The sequence below is a fragment of the Nuphar pumila genome, chromosome 1 (assembly GCF_984573655.1).
Source record: "Nuphar pumila chromosome 1, dmNupPumi1.hap1.1, whole genome shotgun sequence".
Taxonomy (NCBI): domain Eukaryota; kingdom Viridiplantae; phylum Streptophyta; class Magnoliopsida; order Nymphaeales; family Nymphaeaceae; genus Nuphar; species Nuphar pumila.
In genome coordinates this window covers 12,474,390-12,498,870 of record NC_143249.1, presented here as the reverse complement: position 1 = coordinate 12,498,870, position 24,481 = coordinate 12,474,390, and the positions used below count along the sequence as shown (strand labels likewise).

The 24,481-nt window shown below is 39.2% G+C and overlaps 1 protein-coding gene across 1 annotated transcript; it reads left to right on the top strand.

The window, feature by feature from the left end:
• Positions 1-16,807: 16,807 nt before the first annotated feature.
• On the top strand, positions 16,808-22,151 carry LOC149847999 (D-3-phosphoglycerate dehydrogenase 1, chloroplastic-like). Its single transcript, XM_090012965.1, has 5 exons — positions 16,808-17,479; positions 20,045-20,421; positions 20,772-20,879; positions 20,982-21,077; positions 21,174-22,151. Exons 1-5 carry the CDS (start codon positions 16,882-16,884, stop codon positions 21,843-21,845), a joined length of 1,851 nt encoding a protein of 616 aa, XP_089869091.1. The 5' UTR covers positions 16,808-16,881; the 3' UTR covers positions 21,846-22,151.
• The last annotated feature ends 2,330 nt before the right edge of the window (positions 22,152-24,481 follow it).

Below are 24,481 nucleotides of genomic sequence, written 5' to 3'. Positions count from 1 at the left end.
TGAGGACCATATCACACATCATCCACAGATGGGGTATGATATTTTCTCACCATTGTCGACGATTTTAGTCGAAGCACTTGGATATATTTGATGCGTTATAAATCTGAAACATTTGATTTTATTCAATGTTTCATTTCTCCCATTTCAACGCAATTTCAAACTCAAGTTTCAAACATTCGATCCGACAATGGTAAAGATTTTTTTTCGAATGAAATGATTATGTTTTTGGCCAAAAAGGGAATCAATCACCAACATAGTTGTGTTGCAACGCCTCTACAAAATGGGGTCATTGAACGCAAACATAGAGATTTGCTCAACATTGCCCGTGCACTAAGATTTCAAGGAAATTTACCTATCAAGTTTTGGGGAGAATATATACTTACCGCAGTCTACCTCATAAATTGAATCCCATCACAACCACTCAATGGAAAATCATCATGTGAGATCTTATATAAAAAAAAATGCCAAATTACAACCACCTTAGGATATTTGGATGCTTATATTATGCACACAATATACACGCAGCTCACAATTTTGATGCTCGTGCCCAAAAATGCATATTTATTGGATATCCTTATGGTCAAAAGGGTTATAAGTTATATGATCTCGACAACCAAAATATTTTTATAAGCCGTGATGTAAAGTTTCCAACAAAATTGTGACTCCAACGATGATGTGTATGTCATTCCCAAACCGTTGCCAGATTCAACTGAAACGGAGCCTAACCCAGTCACCATACCAGATTCACCAAATCCAGAACCCAACCACCATATTTCTCATCATGATTCAACCACAGCTCAATCCTACCTGCCGACACGTCATCGCAACCGTCCATTATACCTCTCTGATTATATATGTAGTTATGTTACTGCTCACTCACAATCAATGAATTCAAGGGAGACTCCGAAAGGTACTCATTATCCAATTTCCAATTATCTCAGATACAATAGATTTTCACCATCCCATCAAGTTTTTCTTGCAGCCATCACTCAAACATCAGATCCTAAGAGTTTCACCCAAGCCATGAAACATCAACATTGGCAAGACACAATGGCAAAGGAAATTCATGCTCTGGAAAACAATCACACTTTGTCGTTGGTACCTTTGCCTCCACACAAACAAGCCATAAGCTGCAAATGGGTCTACAAAACGAAATATAAATCAGACGAGTCCATTGAACGTCACAAGGCTTGACTAGTAGCACGAGGATTCACGCAAATCTATGGACTAGACTATCATGACACATATGCGCCAGTTGCCAAAATCACCAATGTCAGGTGCCTCCTTGCTGTCGCAGCAGTCCAAATTGGCATCTCTATCAGATCGATGTGAATAACGCATTCCTCCATGGAGACTTACATGAATAAGTATATATGCAGTTCCGCCAGGTTTTTCATGAAAGGGGGAGAACCTCGTCTGTAGACTACATAAGTCTATATATGGTCTCAAGCAATCATCCCGCAACTGGTTTTCCAAGTTATCATGCTATTTGATCAAATTAGGATTTGCTCAATCCAAGGCCGATTATTCACTATTTTCATTCAAAAGATGTGTTTCAATTACATTGGTCTTAATATATGTAGACGACATCATTTTAGCTGGAAATGATCTCGAATACATCCAGTTCATCAAGGCCAACATCAACCGTCAGTTCCAACTCAAAGACCTTGGAGTGCTAAAATACTTTCTTGGTATTGAAGTAGCACGGTCGCAAAAAGGAATATTTATATCTCAACGCAAATATACCCTGGACATCATTAATCAAGTTGGTTATCTAGGTGCTCGACCATCATCCGTTCCAATGGATCCTCTCCATAAACTTACTCCTGACGATGGACGTCAACTTCAAGACGAGAGTGCATATAGAAGACTCATTGTGAAGCTCATTTATCTTACAATAACCAGACCAGACATAATGTATGTGGTGCATAATCTCAGTCAATTTATGGGCACACCTCGACAAACGCATATGGATGTAGCTCTTCGTCTTGTCAGATACTTAAAGAATGCCCCAGGGCAAGGAATTCTTTTCTCAAGCACAAGTCCTCTACAACTCATTAGTTATTGCAACTCTGATTGGGTTGCATGCCCAATCACCCGACGTTCCATAACTGAATTTTGCACGATGCTTGGCACAAGTCTAATGTCTTGGCGTACCAAGAAACAAACCACAGTCTACCGATCTTCAGCTGAAGCTGAATATCGACCTATGGCCACCACCAGCTGTGAGCTTACTTGGCTGAAATATCTTCTCTTCGATTTGGATGTCAATCATATTCAACAAATGCGGTTATATTGTGACAATCAAGTAGCTCTACATATTGCTGCAAATCTCGTGTTTCATGAACGAACAAAACACATTGAGCTTGATTGTCACCTTGTTCGAGACAAGATTCAAAATGGTTTAATCCAAACGTATTATGTTCATACCTCATCTCAGCTAGCTGATATATTCACCAAGGCACATCACCAACCAGTTTTTTCGGATCTCAAGACCAAGTTGGGTGTGTACGACCCACATGCCCAACTTGAGGGAGAGTATTCAAATTCAAATCTCAGCTCACAAATTAAGCCTACGAATCAGGGAAACAAATCAAGTTGGCTTGCTGAGAATAAATTGAATTTGAATTCAAATTAGAGTTTTGAATAAAGCCTACAAACCAAGAAAAGCCAGTTAGCGCACTTCTGTAAAAAACATTTTGTTACTGTATGTAAACACATGTATTTAATAGCGCACATTGTGTGCATAAAATCACGTTTTACCACTTTACTTAAAGGTGTGTGTTTTTTAATCTTAACAATGAAACTCAGTGCGCCTAAGTAACTTTTGCCAATTTTTTGTTCTTTGTGTGATTGATTGTTTTGCTTTTCTTTTTTATTTCTTCTATCTATCAATAGTGTGATCTATCGATAATATGTTGAGTGGTTTCATAACAAAAACTAGCTACAAAAGAATGATAAAATGAGCACTCATTGCTAGTTTTGCAGGAGAAGAGAAAGAGAATGATGTAATATTTAAAGCATAGTGACAAAAGTTTAGAACTGTAACAAAAATGGCCGCAAAATCCCCTCTTCAAAGTTTAAATATGTTTTGCATTTTTTATCAGCAAAATATTGGCAAAAATAGATAAATTAAAAAGTAAGAACAGAATTATGTAATAGAACAGTCGGATATTCAGGGATTCCTACTCCACAGTAGGGGTGGCAAAACCTGACCGGACCCGCCAACCTGCCTCTTAGGCGGGTTCGGGTTGGGCATAAGCCAACCCGTTTAATAAACGGGTCGACCCACCTAACCCGTTTATTAAACGGTTCGGGTTCGGGTTGGGGGTATGCCAACCCTCCAACCCGGCTGACCCGTTTAATAAACGGGTTAGGCGGGCGGGTCAACCCGCCAACCCAACCCGTCGACCTGCCAACCCGACCCGTCAACCCGACCCGCCAACCTGACCCGCAAACCTGAGAACCCGTTTACCCGACCCAACCCATTTATTAAATGGGTTGGCGGGTCGTGTCGGGTTACCCATTTATTAAACGGGTCGGGTTTGTGTTTGCCACAGCCGACCCGTTTAATAAACGGGTCGCGTTCGGGTTGAGGTATGCTGACCCGCCAACCCGTCGGGTCGACCCGCCAACCCGACACGATTGCCACCCCTACTCCACAGCCTAGTCCATCAGCCCGGGTATCCTTATGGATGTGTTTTCCATTGCTGCTCTTTCTTGGGGTTCTTCTGATATACAATGGCTTAGGCCCTAGAAAAAAAAGAAATATGTAAAAATAAGTAAAAAGGTTGGAATTATACAGATAAAGTAATCATTTTTTTTAATGAAAAATAGGCTATAAAAACATAGTTATCACAATGAAATTATGCTATTATGTAAAGATGATATTATCACGTTATTTTCAAAATATCAGTCTAAAATACATGGCAGTTTTTTACAATAATTACAAAATATCACCAATGTTTGTCACGTTGGCGTAGCTTAATTCGATGTTGGTTTCATTTGACAGAAATGGCTCCTTATAGGAAAACAACGGAGGTAGTCGGCCCATTGGATGAGGCCTATCACCATAAAGAGATGATGGGACCACCCAGACCCAGGTGGTATCCCACGTGGAAGCTGAAGGCCCTGGTTCTAATTATTACTCTGCCATATTCTGCCTAACCCCCAGCTTGCCTTTGATGATGCGTCTCAACATAAGAGGCCATAGCCTGGGGAATTATCACGGGCCTACAGTAAGGGAAAAAACCAAAGAGCCACTAAGGGCCCTTTTGTTTCTTGAGATCCTTCCGCTTTCAGAAGAAAGGGTTCTCGTGGAGGGGGTAGCCCGATTCCATTTTCGCGAAAATGAAAGGACGTAAGAGGGCCTCTTCTGTGACCCCCCCCCCCCCCCCCCTTAAGAAACAGTTTACAAGAGCAAATAAAGAGCCAAAACCGCTGATGACCACCAAGCCAGGCCAAGTCTGAATGTGGCCAGAATGCCTTGGAAGGGTGAAAGATATCCAACTTAATGGCCTAGTGAACAGAAGTTAATGGCTTAGAATTTCCTATGAAAAGTCGGCAATTCCTTTCCTCTCAAACTTGACACCAATCAGACAACAGCCACCTTAAGTAACCTTTTTGATAGAAAACATTCTTACAGGAGGTGGGGAAACATTCTTACAGGAGGTGGGGGTGGAGGAATGTTTCATGTCAAGAAAAAATTTAATTTTACACTCTCAAGCACGAGACCCATGTCACCACATCTCACTACCACCACCCATATCATCTCCAGCAGCCTCCATCCGACGATGGTCGGCTACATCAACGTCGAGTGCGGTCAGTTCGATGGGGCAGTCTGTGATCTTGATCGTCAACAAGCTCCAGGAATATCTTCAAGCAGCTCGGGAGCTCATCGACGATCGACTTGCTGCAGGTCGCTGTCATCAAGGCGGTCGATTCTTGAGGCGCTCGTCAGGAAGCATTTTCTTCCCAAGGCCACGGACATCTGCACTCACCAGACATTGGTCCTGCAGCTTGTGCACACCCCTAAACGAGATCACTGGGCTGAGGTCACATACATCTGCACTCGCTGGCAACAGTGCACCTTCCATCCGGCTTACGGAAAAGGGTGAAAAGAAAAATCGAAAAAGGCAGTGGAGAAGCTCCACCACCCCCACTCTCTCTCATTTTTTTCACCATAATTTTCTCATGCTACACAAACAAGCTAAAAACTTTTTTTTTTGAAAAAAAAATCGTATAAAAAAACTCACACAAAACTTTCTTTTTCTATGAGAGTTTTTCTCTTTCAAACGTGCCCCTACAGTTTTTAGTTCAACAAACTCTCAGATGAGTGACGCGATTTCTCTTTTCTTTTTTTTCTAAGCTTCAAGTGTGCCCCTTTTCTTTTCTTTTCTTTTGAGAGTAAAAAGAAAGAAAAAGACATGTAATTCAAGTCTTGAATCGTATACTTGTTCCAAAAGATGTTCATAAATGTCTATCTTGAAACAAGGACCCCATAGTTTATTTTTGGAAAGGAAACTAACCCCTAGTTTTTAGTATCACGGGGCTGCGTGGAGCACACAAGAATCTTATATTTGTTTTCAAAGAGAACCAAATAAAAAACAACACAAAAAAATATTTGTTGACAGACGATATATATATATATATATATATATATATATATATATATATATATATATATATATATATGACAAAATTACCTGAGCAAATTCTTTATGAAGCAAGTGTTCGTTCCCTGCTATAAAAAAATATACGGCACCGCCATCTCTTATCAATTTTCTTTGTATAATGAGAATTGTCTGTGCAGCTTTTCTTTTTGAGCAATATCTTACTATTTGGCAAATACAAATCTACCCTATAAGTAAAAAACTGGTCCCACCCCAAGAAACGCCAACCAAGTTTATGAAATCCAATATATGGTGTTCACGAGCCATTTGACATGTGAAATATTTTTTTTGTTTTTTTGTGACGAGGAACTCGGGGAAAACCCCAGGTTGGGCCTCACGACCACCCTGTCTTACTTGACCCACCTCTAAAATCTATGGATACACACTCGTGAGCCAGCAGGGTTTGATTTTGTGTCTTCGCCTCAGCACCCTCATAACTACCCTCACCACAAGAAACTTGTGGATTAGAGAGTCATCGCTAATTTATCGTTAAATAGCTTAGCGATGGATTAGCATCAGATTAGAGACAAATAACTTTCATTGCAATTTTTTAACGCTAATTAGCGACGGAATATATCTGTCGCCCCTTCCGTCGCTAAGTAGCGACGAAATATATCTGTTGCCACTTTCGTCGCTAAGTTGCGACAGAATAACGAATGCCAACATCCATCGCAAGGTCGTCGTTACTATGTGGCGACTTCGATTTTGCGATAAATTTATGGTCGTCGCTAATCCGTCGCTACATTAGTAATTAGCGATGGATATAGTCGTCGCTAATCTGTCATAAACAAAGAAAAAAATTTTAAAAAAAAATATTTGAAAATTAAATATCGAGAAAAAATTCCTCGTGATACAATTTATATTTTCTGTGAATAAAAAACAAAGTACACATCAAAATACATATAAAAGGAAACTAAAACAATTAATCGATCCATTTTAAAATTCGCAAGTTTTAATTATTTAAAATTCAACATTTACATTTTTGAAAGAAAAAGAAGGTAAAACAAATTCAACACATGAATCTAATCATCGCCAAGATTTTGTGTGTCCTTTTGTTCATTGTCTTGCTTTGTCCCTTTAGCTCCACTACGCTGATTATCGCCAACAACCTACACAAGAAAAGAAAGGTCAGTATTGATAAACAAAATATATTAAAATAAATTATACTATATATGTGATTCTATCATCCTCATATGTGTTCTAAGGCAGTAAAAAAATTATATATATGATTCTATCATGCTCATATGTGTTCTAAGACAGTAAAAAAACTATATACGTGATTTTATCATGCTTATATGTGCTCTTAAGGTAGTAAAAAAAACTTCTATGTGATTCAATCATGCTCATATGTGCATTAAGGCAGTCAAAAAAATGTATATGTGATTCTACCATGCTCATATGTGTTCTAAGGCAGTAAAAAAACTTTAGATGTGATTCTATCATGCTCATATGTGTTCTAAGGTAGGCAAAAAACTGTATATGTGATTATATTATGCTCATATGTATTGTAAGGCAGGCAAAAAAACTATATATGTGATTATATCATGCTCATATGTGTTCTAAGGCAGTCAAAAAACTTTATATGTAATTCTATCATACTCATATGTGTTCTAAGGCAGTCAAAAAACTATATATGTGATTATATCATGCTCATATGAGTTCTAAGGCAGACAAAAAAACTCTATATGTGATTCTATCATGCTCATATGTGTTCTAAGGCGGTCAAAAAAACTCTATATGTGATTCTACCATGTTCATATGTGCTCTAAGGTAGTCAAAAAACTGTAATATGTGATTCTATCATGCTCGTATGTGTTCTAAGGCAGACAAAAAACTATATATGTGATTATATCATGCTCATATGTATTCTAAGGCAATAAAAAAAACTCTATATGTGATTTTACCATGCTCATATATGTTCTAAGGTAGTAAAAAAAAATTATATATGTGATTCTATCATGCTCATATATGTTCTAAGGCAATCAAAAAACTGTATATATGATTTTATCATGCTAATATGTGCTCTAAGGCAGTAAAAAAATGTATATGTGATTTTATCATACTCATATGTGTTCTAAGGCAGACAAAAAAATGTATATATGATTCTACCATGCTCATATATGTTATAAGGCAGTTAAAAAACTTTATATGTGATTCAATCATGCTCATATGTATTCTAAAGGCAGTAAAAAAACTGTTTTTGTGATTCTATCATGCTCATATGTGTTCAAAGGCAGTAAAAAAACTGTATATGTGATTCTATCATGCTCATATGTGTTCTAAAGCAGTAAAAAAACTGTATATGTGATTTTATCGTGCTCATATGTGTTCAAAGGTAGTAAAAAGATTATACTGAAATATTATATAAAAGGTCAGTATTGATAAACAAAATATACTAAAATAAATTATATCCAATGCACCTAAGTTAAGGCAATCAAAGTTATATAAAATCTAACGACATGCAATATATCACATGAAACTTTCATACCTGAGAGGCACATGCAATCGAAGTTCTCCTGTTCTGGAAAAAACTGTTGAATTCATCTCTGAGAACGTCAGCAATTATTTTATGGAAGTAGTCACGCATTGTATCCTTAACGATCTGACGTACATCATCACAAAAAAAAATAGGATGCTTGGAGCTGATGTCGATGAGAGAAGTTTGTGAGCCGTGACTGGAGGAAGCAACGACTTGTGAGGTGTTCATATTACTCCCAAACTCGAACACACGACCATTTTTGGGTTCATCTGCTGCAGTCACCCATGCTACATGATCAAATGATGGATGCTGAGTAGAGTCATCTCCATATCACTCTACCATTTGTTGCTCATATGCCTTCTACAAAATAATGTTTACAGTATGCATTAATAATTAAGAATTACAATATTTATGATAACTTGTATATTACAATGTTTATTAATACAATAAATACATACCGTTGTTGTTCTCGCCTTCTCTGATACGAACTCTTCCGTGGTCTTATGTTTATGTGTTTCAACAAACACATCCTTGTATGGTACAATGTCTCCTTTTTCTGCTTCCTGCGAAGTGAAATGATAAAAGATTTAGTTAACAGGTTTGCAATAATACTTATAAAATTGACAATATATATTGATGAGTTACCATTTTCTTCAGGTGACTCCCAAAAGTCCTAGATCCACCTGTGTGTAGATAGGCTTCGGACATTTTCACTTGATTTTGTGCAACCTTCGTTGAGCGATTTTGAAATGCATCATCCGCCCACTTGTCGCACATTCCCTCCCAATAATCTCTCCTGATAGTAATAGGGCCATGGCCCTTCCACTGTAGTGGATCATCTATTCTGCCAGATGCTTTTTTTTGCTGTAGTCTTTATATTGTGCAGTATGTCTGCAAATCGATTGACTGTCATCTTCTGCCACATCTTCCTTGCATCATGTTCCTCCATCGTAGTCGCGAAGCGATTCGAAGCCTATATATATTTTCAGAAAGTTAGTAGATATGACTATAACAAAAAATTAAATATGAAACACATTAACTATGATAGATGACTGTATACCATGAATGAGGACCATAATCTGTCTATCACCTCTTTTGGATACTTTTTTCATTAAGTGACCGATCCTAGTAGATGTTGAAGAAGTGAATTCCTAATATTGTGTACTACTTCTTGTGGCTCAAACCTCATGTTGTATATGAATTGGTACACAGTAAATATCAATATAAAATATTTATAAGATATGTAATAAGTGAAAACGAAATACTTATGGTCGATTATCGATATACACTATTTGAATGAGTCTTCTTGTGCCAGACTGAGAAGACTATGCATTCTGTGTTGGCTCCTGACTTGTATGATCAACCGGTGTAGGTGGGTCATGTACAGGCGAAACATCATCTGTAAAAAAATATGTTAGAAATTCTCAGAATGCGCATTTCAACTAATCAAGCATTCATTTAGTTAAATGATATACCTATTAAAGGAGCCTATGAAGATGAAGGCTAAGCCTGACTACTACTAGATGAACGATCACAGTAAGCTCCACAAACCATATTCTAACAAATAAAAAATTTCATGCAATGCATTCAAATTGTTTCAAATCATTCACATCAATGCAATACATTTCAAGATATTCAAATAATTTAAATCAAGTATTGCAATATATTCAAATCATTAGAATACCTACAAATCATTCACATTATTGCAATACATTTAAATCATTCACATCAAGTATTGCAATACATTCAAATCATTCACATCAAGTATTACAATACATTCAAATCATTGGAATATCTGCAAGTCATTCACATTATTACAATACATTCAAATCATTCATATCAAGTATTACAATACATTCAAATCATTCACATCAAGTATTGCAATACATTCAAATAATTAAAATCATTCACATCAAATATTGCAATACATTCAAATAATTGAAATACCTGCAAATCATTCACATCATTGCAATACATTCAAATCATTCACATCAAATGTTGCAATATATTCAAATCATTCACATCAAGTATTACAATACATTCAAATAATTCAAATCATGCACATCAAGTATTGCAATATATTCAATTAGAGGTTTGTATTACAAGATTTTGCTCACTAGCTTGAGAATTCTTCCTCATCACTTGTTTGACTTTCATATTCTTCTTTTTCATCTTCTTCTTCATTGTTTGTTCATCCACTTGATATATCATTTGGATCACATTCTTCTATGAATGTTTCATCGACCAATGGAGATATGACATACATATCATGTGCAACATCGTGACCATAAGGTTCTACAAATCTTCACCATGAAACATCTAATTCTGATAATCACTCACAAAACCCTTCTTGTATAGGTGATGTCTAACGCCATGAGGTTCTACATATCGATTGTTCTTACAAATCTTGCAGAGACACCTAATCTGACCTGTAGGATCCACTGTACTGACACTTGTCATTACAAATTCAATAAAACTTTCAATACCATCCATATATTCATGCGATAACTTATTATCAATTATCCTACGGTACATCTATTCACGGTTTGCAGACATTTTATCGTATGATGTTACGAATAGTATCCTAACCAGTTAAAAGAGAATCATTAGTATGATAAAGAAAATATCAAATTTATCATGCAATATATGATGTCATACAATCACAAAAATTACGATGCGTGCATTAATAACTTAATATTTTTATGTGCAAACTATTCATAACACGATACATTCATTTGAAGCATGTTTTCATTATACAATTTTGCATGTAAGTCATAATCAAATTGAAAGCAACTACATGCAAGCATGAATACAATTACATCAAACATTGCAATACATCGAAAACATTCATATCAAAAAAATGTCAAACATGTATCTGCAGCAAACACACTCCAATATCCCGCTAACTACTACCATGCCTAGCATGAAATTCGTACTCAAAAAATAAGAACACTTCTATTCTCATAAATTAAAATCATGCTCAGCATGATCTCCAAACTCCAACAAAGCAGTCCTAGATATCAACAACTAAGTGAGTGTGTGAACAGTAAAGTGTTGTATCTAATAAATTAAATAACATGTGATGCGCTTACATCACTTACTCACCATGGGTATTTACCTGATTTGCATTATTTTTGTCACTTACTTACCACAGGTGGCGGGGCACAAGCGAGATTCGTTGAGAAATCTGCAAAAGACACTGTGTTAAAATGAAGTCACCATCTGCCAAAAGAAAAAAAATTAGAATAAATATCAAAGTCGAACGAGATTCCGGTGAGGCGGAACGCCTCCCAAGCGTTGACCACCTCTCCGTTCGGCCCGACCGCCCTCCAGTTCGGTCGGCCAGTCAGTACGTCAGCGATGTACGACAACAACACGAGGTCTTCGGAGGCAGTGATCGTCCACCTAAGCTGCAGGCACAGAGTGATGTCATGGTTCAAGAACCCGACGATCGTCGGGCACCACTCGACCCGTCGCCCCCCTGCCGAAAAAAAAATGAGGCAGGAGGTGCGTCCCCCTATCGAAAAAAAAAATGAGGCAGGGTCGTCCGGCTCCCCTCTGCCGGAAAAGCAGGGAGGGGGGGGGGGGCGACCCCTTCTCAAAAAAAAAAAAGAACAAGGCAGAGGAGCGACCCCCTGCCGAAAAAAACAAACGAGGCAGAGGTCGCCCTCCCTGCTAGAAAACACAAAAGATGGCAGGGGGTTGCCCCCCTGCTGGAAAACACAAAACGCGGAAGGGGGTCGCCCCCTTACCGAAAAAATACAAACGAGGCAGGGGGGCGACCCCCTGCCGAAAAAAATAAAAGGAGCAGGTGCCCCTTTTATCGGAAAACAACTAAAAAGGGATTTACCTCGGAGACGCCGGGCGACGGGTGGGGGGCGGCGGACCGGGAGGCGGACCAAGGAGCAATGGGCGGCGGGCTAGGAAGTGAGTCGGGCGGCGGAGGATTGCGTCGAGCGACGGTGGAGTGTGTCAGGCGGGCGGGAGAGACATAACATGAAAGAAGAAAAATGGCTTTGATTAGGGATTTATGCGAAAATTAGTGACGAATTTGGCGACGACCTAATTATGTCGCAACACCATCGTAAATTTAGATGACCAGTTAGCGACGGAATATTTTTGTCGCTAACATCATCGCTACATAGCGATGAAAAAGCGTCCATCGCCAAATCTGTTGCTAATCGTCGCATGTGTTGCGACAAAAAGTTGTCGTCGCTAAGCTATCGCTAACTAGCGATGGAGGTAGCGACAGAAGTATTTTCGTCGCTAGTTTCATAAATATTAAAAATCTTAGCGACAAATTAGTTTCTCTCGTTAATCCGCCGCAACTTTACGACAAAAAAAAATTGTCGCAAATATCCGTCGCTAATTGACAATTTTCTTGTAGTGCCTGCTGGCCATTGGGCAACCCCACGATGGTATTTGATATGTGAAATATTAAGTGGATATGATTTTGTAGTGAAAAAGCACTTTGTCGGCTGCAAGATCTTCACTCATCTAATAGGGCCCACTTGTAAAGGTCACTAAGTTGACGGGAAGTCATGAGTTTGAAACTTACAGGTAGAGGTGCAAACGAGTCTGATTCAGGATGGATCCTGCCAAATTTGAATCCAAATTCGAAATGAAAATAATAGATCTGGATCTAGATCTAGATCTTAATCAGATCCAAAGAAGTTAGTTTGAATCTGGATCTGAAATACATGTGGTAATATTGGATTCAGAAAAAAGTAGAAGAAAACAAGCTATTTACATGTAAAAGAAAATGTATTCAGGTTAAATTTTGATTCGGATCAACTCTAGATCTGACTTTAAATGCTGATTCGAATTTGACCCAAATCCGAAAAATGATCCGATTGAACATATTCGAATCCGATCCGAAACCACATTCAGATTTTACTTAAAGGATCTATATCCTAAAAAATATGTCATGCAATCCATTTGCAGCCCTACTTAGAGGGGGGTCCCTTGCCGCAAGGTCGAAGCTGGTGCACTCCCCAGCTGGTAGGGGAGACCTCAGGGGGGTGTTTCCCTTGTATATTCAAAACTAACTACTCAAATGTGCGCTACTATAGTAAAACAAATTGTGATGTGTAAGTTCAAAACTTACTAGATCCAGATGGCTTGCCAAGTTGGATAGAAGAGACGTGGATCAACTAATAATGACTTTGCAGTTTTAATCAATAGTTTGACAACTAGCCTTGAAAACTTTGAGAAGTTGTTTTGTTTCAAACCTCATAAAAACCAACCCTCTTGTCAGAATCAATGATATTGAATTTCTTGGGATAATAGTGAGACAGTTGCAAGCTGTGAACTTTCTAATAAGATCATGAATATGAAATCTCAACTATTTTCAATATATTGCAATTTTATCACTTTTTCTGTTTTTGAATTTTTCATGTTTTCAAATTTTAATTTATCTTATGTTATAATTCTAAATATGCCATGACTTTTTTATATTTTCCAAAAAAATAAATTTGAAATTTATTTATGGGATTTTCTCTTGCTGAAAAATCCCAAGAACAAGATTTTTGACTAGGGGTCCAATGCTACGAAAATTTTTAGGTGAAATCCTTTGATTTGAAACCATAATTTAAGTGCTTAAATAGGCTCTCAACCACAAGCAAACCGCTCAATTGATAAGGAAGGAGCTAATAAAAGTACTAAATGGATTTGGGTGTATCTAGTCCAAACCTAGAACGAGATGAATTGTGGCTGAAACGCAAACGGATCATAAACTGACCCAATATGGGATCCGGTCCAAGGCCTATGATACTGGGTCCAGGTCAAATTCCAGGCTTTCTGGTGCCAAAACCCAGGAAAATGTTTGAACAGTGCATTGCAAGTCTGGTCCAGCTTTTCCTACACGAATATCCAGATTAGTATATATATATATATATATATATATATATATATATATATATATATATATATATATATATATATATATATATATATATATATATATATATATATACTTACCCAAGTCCAATCGAGATCCAACTTGCAAGCACTCGCTTGGGTCCATATATGGATTCAAGAAGACCAACAGCCCTGGATTGGAAGTTGAAACCCGACTAGGACTTGGAATACACTGGCGGGGCGGTCAATGGGTCGGATATCCAACACATTAGGGTGCACTATAAAATGTAATGGGTTGGGTTGTGTTGAGAAAATGGAAGACCAAAACCGACCCTCAAGGAGGACTAGGGCTGCTAAACAAACAGAGCAGCTTGTGGCTCCACTCACCTGAAGCTCGTTTATGATGGTCAAGTTGGCTCGGCGAAACGAGTCACGAGCTGCTCGTATAGTGTAACTGAGCCAAGCATATGGGTGTTTGTCTTGGCTCGGCTCGGCTCGTTTAGATGAGCTTATGTAGGATTTACGTGTGATACATGTTAAAAAACATCTTAAATTGGTTTAGTTGGGTATGTAAGCAACCAAGAGTTCAGATTTCCATTTTAATAAAATGGACCCTATAAAAAATGGTTTTTATTTAACAAGCCAGCTTGTGACTCTGCTCATCTGGCTCGGGCTTCTCCGAGCTCCAGCTCAGTTTGGCTTGCACAAGCCAGATGAGCCAAGCTGAGCAGTGGTTGCTGTAAATGAGCCGAGCCGGAACAACCTTTATTCGGTTCGTTCGGCTCCTTTACCCAGCCTTAACAAGGACTTGTGAAATAAATGAAATAGTTGTATTCTGATGGTACACGTGTAGAGTTGTTTAAAAAAATCATACCTGATTTTTTTTATATATATAATTCAAATTTATACCCAAAAAAATTTGGCAATTTCAAACGCATATCACATTTGTTTAATGATTAACCAAAACCATCCATATGTTTACTCCTTAAGCTAGACAGTTCTTATTTGCATTCAAATTTTTTTATTCTGCCCTATACAAATATCAAAAAGACAAACATATCTTCCCAGATTTTCCTATAAAATCACACATATCTTCTCCATGTCATTTGCACCACCCTCCATCTTCCACCACCAATTCAGTCACAGTCGCTCATGGACATGGAAGTACTCTCTCTCTCTCTCTCTCTCTTGTTTGCCTTTTATCACCTTTTGCTTTCATAGCAAAAGAGGTGACCCTTTTGGATAGGGTGACACCTGAATATTTTCCGGCCAGATGCTGGTCGGAAATATGACCAATTCTCCAACCACACATGTGGGCAGGAAAGCACCTAAACAGTGCCACCCACCCCCAAGTGGTTATGGCCACCCGTAATTGCTGCAACACTGTCTCTCAGCACCAGCTAAAAGTTTTTTTTATATATAAATGTATACAGACTCCATGCACAGCTTTGATCTGAATGTGGTTTGCATTGAGCAGAGTTTGTAGAGAGCAATTTTCTCTTAATTTGGCCTCTCAAGAAAAAATTCCCTCATAATTTGATAGGCTATGAGATTTAAAGAGGTGAGAGGTTTGACTTACTGATTTGAAGAATCAGTAAACGATCATAAGATTTAAAGAGGTGAGAAGTTTGACTGCCTGAGTTGTGGTTCCCGGTGAAATGCCACCTGAATCCACAGCAAAATGCGTTGACGCACATCGGTCGATTGTGTATCTGAAGGGTTATAATGCACTGTTTCCATGTAGACTGCCAGGGCGCATTTGTGTGCACCGAAAGTGTGTTGTTTTTTTGCGAGAACGCATCGATGGGCGTGCATTTCCACGGGACCCACAGTACAAACAGCGGAATCTACCGTTTTCGCAGAAAACCCTTGACGGGCGTGTTAAAATACATGCTGAAAACGTAGGTTTTCTGCGAAAACAGTTCCTGTGGAAGAGGGGTCCGATTCCGTTTCCTTGGAAAGACGTTCGCACGGAAGGGGGGTGACATGCAAACACCCCTAAAACAAAACAGGAGTCAAAGTCCAGGGAATAACCCTTCTTTTTTTTTTTAATGAAAGGCAAGCCGAGGTTAGGCAGACCCTCGCCAGTTATTAATCAACCGTACCATTGGGTTTTGAATTTGCAACGTCCCAACACAAGGTGACGTGCACTGACTGCTCCTACCAGCAAGTGGAGCCCCCGTTAGTCGGTCCGGGGAATAACCTACTTACTAGCTAAAGCTCGTAAATGACCGTTTAGTGATAAAGGAGGTAGGGTTGTTTTAAGTTTTTTTTTTTTATTATAAACCATGGTCAAGGGGAGAATAATCTCAATGTTTTAAATATGAATAATTGAAGATGAAACTAGGAGGCTCTTGAACTTTTATGTTTATGAAAAAAATCAGGTATGTTTTGTAAATAACTCTTTTTTATATTTATGTGTATATTTTCCTGATTTTTTTGTGAAGTCAGCGAATTCGTGACATTTGGTGATCAATCCTTGATCGGGTTAGAGTATCTTTTACGTGTATATCCTGAAATTCCAATTACAGCCTGCTGCCTATGCCCACGGTTCAATCATTCGGGTCGTAGCTCCGATCCACTTGCTTCCTCGATCCCGAAGTCCAAAACCGTCCGTATTCCTGTAAAAGGAAATGGTCCTTTTGTAAAATTAAACATTTCCGTACCCCTTTCACGTCAACAAAAGATATTTTCACGATTCCCTACAGAAAAGTTTTTAGACAAAAAAGCGTCCGTTATTAACCCCAATTGTGCCGACATCCTCGCTTTATAAAGTCTCTTTGTTTTTTTTGTTTGTTTGGGTTTCAGTTTGCACTCTCACAGCAAACCGCGCGAGAAAAAGCACAGAAGAGAAGAGAAACTGCAGAAACGATGGCCGCCATCTCTGCACCCTCCGTTCCGGCGGCGTTCTCCGTCAACGGACGCTCTTCTGTCGCCGCCTCACCTCGGATATCCTCCTCCGTTTCCTTCCGGGGAATCCCCTCCCGGACTCCCTCCTCTCTCCTCGGCCGTCCCCTGAAGCTCTTGCCGTCGCCCCTCAGGCTGTTCCCCGCCGCCAAGAGCGGAAGCCTAGAGATCCAGGCGATCGGTTCGAAGCCGACGATCCTCGTGGCCGAGAAGCTCGGCGAGCCCGGCCTCGAGCTCCTCCGAAGCTTCGCCAACGTCGACTGCTCCTACAACCTCACGCCGGAGGAGCTCTGCGTCAAAATCTCGCTCTGCGATGCGCTGATCGTCAGGAGCGGGACGAAGGTCACGCGGGAGGTGTTCGAGGCCGCCAGGGGCCGGCTGAAGGTCGTCGGGAGGGCCGGGGTCGGGATCGACAATGTGGATCTGCAGGCGGCCACGGAGTCCGGGTGCCTCGTGGTGAACGCGCCGACTGCCAACACCGTCGCGGCGGCCGAGCACGGGATCGCTCTCTTGGCCGCCATGGCGAGAAACGTCGCGCAGGCGGATGCCTCCATGAAAGCCGGTACGGTTCTACTTGGCCTCTGGATTTTGATCCGTGGGTTATTTTCTTCTTTCTGATTTTCATCTTCATTTTCGTTCGTAGCATGACGATCACAGATCTGTTTTGACTAACTAGAGTTGAGTATTTGTCAAACTAGAGTTGAGTATTTGTCATAGTGATTTGCTCAAAATTGATGTTCATGGATCCGCTTGATCTGAAAATGTGAAGGTTTCTGGATCTATCGCCATTTTCTTCTGGTTTCTCTTGTTTTAGCTGAGGATGAAAAAGAGTCGGAGATCAGATGGCCTCTGTTCACGGTTTTAGTAAACATTTTCTGTATGCGATGAAATGATAACGCAAAATCCTGTCTTGCTGGTACAAAATTTTTGTATACTTATTTGTGGATATCTCTGATATGCTGTGCATTTAGAATCAAGCGCTTTCTAGATAAGATTTATTTCTCCATGCATTTCATATTAGTAAGAAAAAAAGGATGATGTTAGTTTCATAGGTTCTTACGGGCTAGAAGAAATTCCCGTTTTTCTCAAACCTCGGTATTGGCAGTTGTTTGTTATTGTAGTTTTTCTCTTTACTGAGTTTGTAGATCATATTGACAGTTTAGTGTAGCTAGATAACGGATCTGGTTTTTCACTTGGCAAATAGGCCTTTGGGCTGTGATCCTGTCTGATTCTGTCTCCGGAGAAACAAACGTGATCCGTGACAATTTGGTATACATGGGTTAGGTTTATTTTATTCAAATCTTCTGACTACGTCTTTGTATTTTTCTATTGATTGTCACCGCGTCAGAGTATTTTTTTATTGCTCTCTTTTGATTAGACACTTTTATGAAAAGAGGTTAGAGGGGGTATCAATTTGGCAGCAAGATGTTACTGAGAAACTATCAGCTGTAGCACGAGGATACATGGAATGTTGATCCAGTAACTTTGTGGAAAATCTATATTAGATTTCAAGCAGGAAAAGTGAAATCCTTTTTATTACTTGAAACTTGAAATGTGTAAAAACATTGAGGGAAGCTCTCGTTGGGATGTTGAGGAGGAGTTCCACCGTTAACTGAGTGTGATGCCTTTTCTTTTATCCTTTCCCATGTTTTCTCTCCTTCAAAGTTGGCAAATAGATGACAGTTTCATTTAGGTATTAGTTTTTAGAGTTATTGAGGGCTTCCTTAAGTTGATCTGGCTATCTGTCCACATGTTTTCTTAGACAAGTTTTTGTTCTTGATTGATACCTTCATGATGATGGAGACAGCCTATTGCAATGTGGAAGGCTATGTAAAAGTCTTGTTAGCAATTATTGATGAATTCTTGTCCCTGGATAAACTGCTTTCATCTGAGTAGCGTGGCTTTTTCTTCATATGATGCAGTTTGTTGATTAGTATTATTTCAAAAGCTCCAGCAACAGGTGGCCAATATATGATATGGATCTTGATGTTTATCTATGTTCTCTAGATAGTGTTTCTGTTATTATGTCCACATTTTATATCTTATATGATATTGTGCATTCTTTTTATGCAGTCAGTTATTTTGCTCTACTTTCTCAGGTATCAGGTTAATCTATTGTGCAAGGCTGTTAGGCACATAATGTATTTATACCTGACTATCTGTGTTTTCATTATTGAGTTTGTCATTAGAGGGTAATTTTGATTGGGGTTGTCTCGGAGATGTTACTGATCAATGTTCTGCAGTGAGATATGTTTCTGTCAAAAATTCTTTGCTTTCGAAGGAAATAAATTATCACAAAAGTCCTATTACTGCTAGTTGGGTTTATATTTTGCAATTGTTGAGGCCATGGCTCCAGCACGGCAGCATCTTCTATGGGTGTATCTTTGCAATGGTTAATTATAATTGCAACTGGTGGGAAGAGTATGGTGTTTGTTGTTATAAACCAGCTTGTTACACATCTAGCATTTTAAGGTCGATTGTCATTTGGTTCAATATCATCAATCAAACAAAGAGAGTTCATAGCATTTGAGAAGTGTGGCTTGCACACTTGATTCTATAGCATCAAGGAACTGCAAATGTTACAAACTGATGACAATCCTAACATCTTAGGACTTCAAGGTGTTGATTCTTTTTTGCTTTTGTGTGTGTGTGTGTGTGTGTGAACACCTGTATTTGTGTGTGCACAGCCATTATGCATACAAACATGGAGATCTGCTGTGAAATACACAGCTTGTTTGCACTATTTTTGAATTTTCTTTCTGGGTTTTATGCTTAGAATGCTAACCTCAATTAAGATTGGTGGTGATGCTTTGAAACATGGTTCTCTTTTGTCTTTCATCAGAGGAAACATATTTCCATGAACCTTGAAATATAGATGGTAAAGACACCATGTTACTGTTACAATCTTCCCTATAAACATAGAACAACACCAAAGGGTAGGAATAGTGTATTTTCAAATCATGTACGATGGGAGCTTTGGGAGGTTTCATAGGCATTTAACATATAGTGAATGCATTTTTACCAATGATTTCTATTAGTATTTTGTTTTATGATTGAGCGGATGAATTTCTTTTCCATATCTTCTATGGTGATGCTGTTTGTGCTGTGACTTTTTTGTATGAATTAGGGAAATGGCAAAGGAACAAATTTGTTGGTGTCTCCCTTGTTGGGAAGACATTAGCCATTATGGGATTTGGAAAAGTTGGATCTGAAGTTGCTAGACGTGCAAAAGGTCTTGGGATGCATGTCATTGCACATGATCCATATGCTCCAGCTGACAGAGCTCGTGCTATTGGTGTCGAACTTGTTAGCTTGGATGAGGCAATATCAACTGCCGATTTCATCTCGCTTCATATGCCATTAACCCCTTCTACGTCAAAGATGTTCAATGATCAAGCCTTCGAAAAGATGAAGAAGGGTGTGCGCATTATTAATGTTGCAAGGGGTGGTGTGATTGATGAAGATGCACTGGTTAGGGCACTCGACAGTGGCAAAGTTGCTCAGGTACTAGTCCAGATTCCTTTCTTATGTTTTGTCGTGGTTATATGAGCTTGGCTGGTTTCTTAAGTTTCATCCTTTGTATAAGTATATTAATGCTCATTATGTAATCTAATACATTTTTCCATGTTGATGTATATTTATGACGCATGCACATTTCTGTTGTGGATTCTTTTGCGTTCTCTCTCATGCAATGGTGTATTTTTCAAGTGTACGTGCATCTGCTGTTCCCATATACAGACACAGATGCATTCTCTGTTTGATCATGATAAAATGGGGTGCTACCTCTTACTGCAACATGTTCCTAACACATTTATATCCAGCTTTGTTGAATTGTAGCATCGTGTTTGAAACAGGCAGCACTAGATGTATTTACAGAAGAGCCTCCCAAAGATAGCAAGTTAGTCCAGCATGAGAAAGTCACAGTGACACCTCACCTTGGAGCCAGCACAATCGAAGCTCAGGTTTGTCTTGCTTGTTCATTTATTTTATCTTATCAAATATGCTCTTTGTTGTCATTGCTACAGTTGTAGTCTCAACTAAAATTCCATCATACAAATTTCCAGGAGGGTGTAGCTATAGAAATTGCAGAGGCTGTTGTCGGAGCACTAAAAGGTGAACTTGCTGCAACTGCTGTGAATGCTCCCATGGTTCCTGCTGAGGTACATAAATGCTCTTTAGTCTTCCTCCACATTCAGATAATTGATGAGATATTGCTACATCTGTTGATCAATATTTCTGTTTTTCCATTTGGGTAGGTTTTGTCAGAGTTGGCACCTTATGTGGTGCTGGCAGAGAAGCTTGGCCGGCTGGCTGTGCAATTGGTAGCAGGAGGAAGTGGTGTGAAATCAGTCAAGGTTGTATACACATCAGCACGAGATCCTGATGATTTGGACACAAGGCTACTCCGAGCAATGATAACGAAGGGTATCATTGAGCCTATCTCGAGTACCTTTGTCAACCTTGTGAATGCCGACTTTACAGCCAAACAAAGGGGTCTCAGGATTAGCGAGGAGCGGATTGTTCGTGATGGATCGCCAGAGATCCCTCTTGACTCAATTCAGGTGCAGATAGCCAATGTGGAGTCTCGGTTTCAGAGTGCCATAGCTGACTCTGGTGAAGTGAGAGTTGAAGGCAAGGTGAAGGATGGTTTACCTCACCTGACACTGGTAGGATCATTCAGTGTGGATGTCAGTCTCGAGGGGAACCTGATCCTGTGCAGGCAGGTCGATCAGCCTGGTATGATTGGTAAGGTTGGTAGCATCCTGGGGGAGGAGAATATCAATGTCAGTTTCATGAGTGTGGGAAGAATAGCACCTAGGAAGCATGCCATCATGGCTATTGGTGTTGATGAAGAACCGGATAAGATTTCCCTGAAAAGGATCGGTGACATACCAGCCATTGAAGAGTTTGTGTTCCTCAATCTATAAAGGTAACAGTGGGATGAAGATGATGCTAATACCAACTATTAGATGCCCGTTTTTTCTCGTTAGGGTGCACTTATAATTGTTTCCTGTGGGTCGATCAGCTGGTCCTTTTTTTCCTTGAATTAGTTTTTGCTTCTCTCCTTTACTAAGTTCTTGTTCTCCTGCTGTTATGAGGTAAAAGATAATTGTTGTATGGTCTGTGACAGTATTCCCTGAAAATAAAAAAGGAAAATGGAGTGTCTGTGTTACATCTAGTCGTGTCATCATGAACTTCATTCTAAAATATGAGCCTTTGTGATTGCATTGTTAGTACTTAGTGTTTGAATGCAAAACTCACCAAATCCATGTTTATTAGATATTTAAAGTCCGATCTTGCCAGGAGATTTAAACAAGATATCTGCAGAACTAGAAAAAATGCCTGCCCCTATTTTTCACCCCTTTCAGCTCTATCGTACCAGTGTTTGTTACAATCAGAACTGGATGGTAATGTCTCTGGTTTTGTGATGGAGAGCAGGGTGCCGCTGCTATTCAAGAAACCAATTAGCTAGTGTGTTCTAGATAACTATGCAGACCAAACATGGGGCCGTCTGTTAAATTGTTCCAACTACTATTGGCTAGTATACGATTCATTCATTTTTTACCATTGCAGTTTTCTGAAAATTTTCCAACAAAGTGACCAGAGTCTGTATTTTATTTGGCTACGACTATAGCCAATTTGATCATGAAGCGTAGGGTAGGTTGAAGGCTCTTCATCTTACCATGTAAGTGAGACCTGACAATTCCATCCTGGTGGTGAATGTTGAGATCAAGGCACACGTTTGCTTGGCCCCAGATGAGAATCGTTCTCTCACAATGGTGAGAACATAGGATTCTCACTTGTCCCATTTCTCACGTGCAAGCCGGTATGTGATTTGAGCTCACATTTGGAGTGACGTGTGATTTGAAATCACAACTCCATATCACACGTGATTCCAAAACACATGAGATGCAATCAAACTTGCCCAATTTTACTCGTGATTCTAAATCACATTGCCCATTCTATGAATTGGAATCATATGATTTCAAATCACATGCGATTCCAAACTAATGTGATAAAAAACAAATCATTCCATAAGGTTTGTAGCTCAACGTATGTTCTTTATTTTCTCTTTTTCCTAGGGCTGTCAGTAGGTAGAATGCATGCTCAACCAGGACTGTATCTGCGTATGGGGATCAAAATGCCAATCTTAAATAATATTCGAGTCGACTTGAGCGTAGTTGCACTCCAGAGTGGAAGGCCCCAAAGCTGAGCCTCGTTAGGCTCCATGGAATTGGATAGTGTAACCATGCAAGTGAAGAGAATATGGCTTTGTTTGGAAACTGCTAGCTAGGATAGGAGTGTATGCATTTGGTAAAGACTACCTTGGTGGTTGATGTTTGGAAACTAGCCGCTAGGATGAGAATTTATGCATTTGAGAAAGGAAGCGAGACTGTCTCCACTTTGTATTTGCACTAAATCTTGGATTTGGTAACTACTACCTCCCAGAGGTGGTAGGGCAGCTGCTACTTTTCTAAATGCATAAATTCCCTCCTGCAATTGGTCAGTATTTTAAACTGATGCAACTCAACATGACAGATATTCCGGGTCAGGTTTGAGCTATGATTTTTGTTGGATGTCAGACCAATGAAGCCTGAACCAAATATTTTTAAGTAAAAAAAACTTATAAAATATAAATTATAACCTTATCCTGAACCTAACCCAGCTGAGAGCGCATGTATTAAGTAAAAAATTATTTCAAATAATACTAAAGTATAACCTTAACCTTAACATGGACCCAGCTACCTTTCATTTGGGCGGATTCAGGTGCACCCTGATGGGTCAGAGTACCTGACCAATTTACAACTCTACATCATCATCGATCGCTCAAAGATGTTGACATTAGGGCTGGTAAACGAGCAGAACAAACAGAACAGGGCATGTTTGGTCTCGCCTAATTTACCAGTGAATTGAGCCCGTGGCTGGGCTCGTGTTCATTTTTAGCCGAGCCGAGCTTGAGCTCAGCTCGTCCCTGCCGAACACAAGCTGGCTCATGTAAAAACATTCTATGTTATTTATACATGGAATATATATTTTTATATATTATACTTAATATATATATATATATATACTTTATATATTACACTTAATAGCTCATATTTTATGTATACATTTTTTTCATTCATCCTTCTCTTTATATATATATTATAAATTATTCTTGTTATATATTACACTTAAAATATATATTATACATAAAATTATATATTTTTATCTATACAAGCTCTCCTGAGCTGAGCCGAGCCAAGCCGAACACCCTGTGTATGGACTTGACTCGTTTAAGTTAAATGAGGTGCTCATGGCTCAGCTCGTCTGCTATACGAACCGATCATGAGCAAGTTCGTGACGATCTGAACTGAGCTGAGTCACTACCTGATCGAAGTTGACATGATCTTTTCATGCTTTCAATAAAAGAGAAAATTTTAGGGCTAAGGTCGGTATCTGAGTCATGAATACTCTTGGCCAAGGCTAAAGGGTCAGACATGGACTGGCTCGTGGCACTGGGCAATGGGTTTGAATCTGTATCCAGATCTGAGCTCTATAAGATGAAATTGAGCTGAATCAA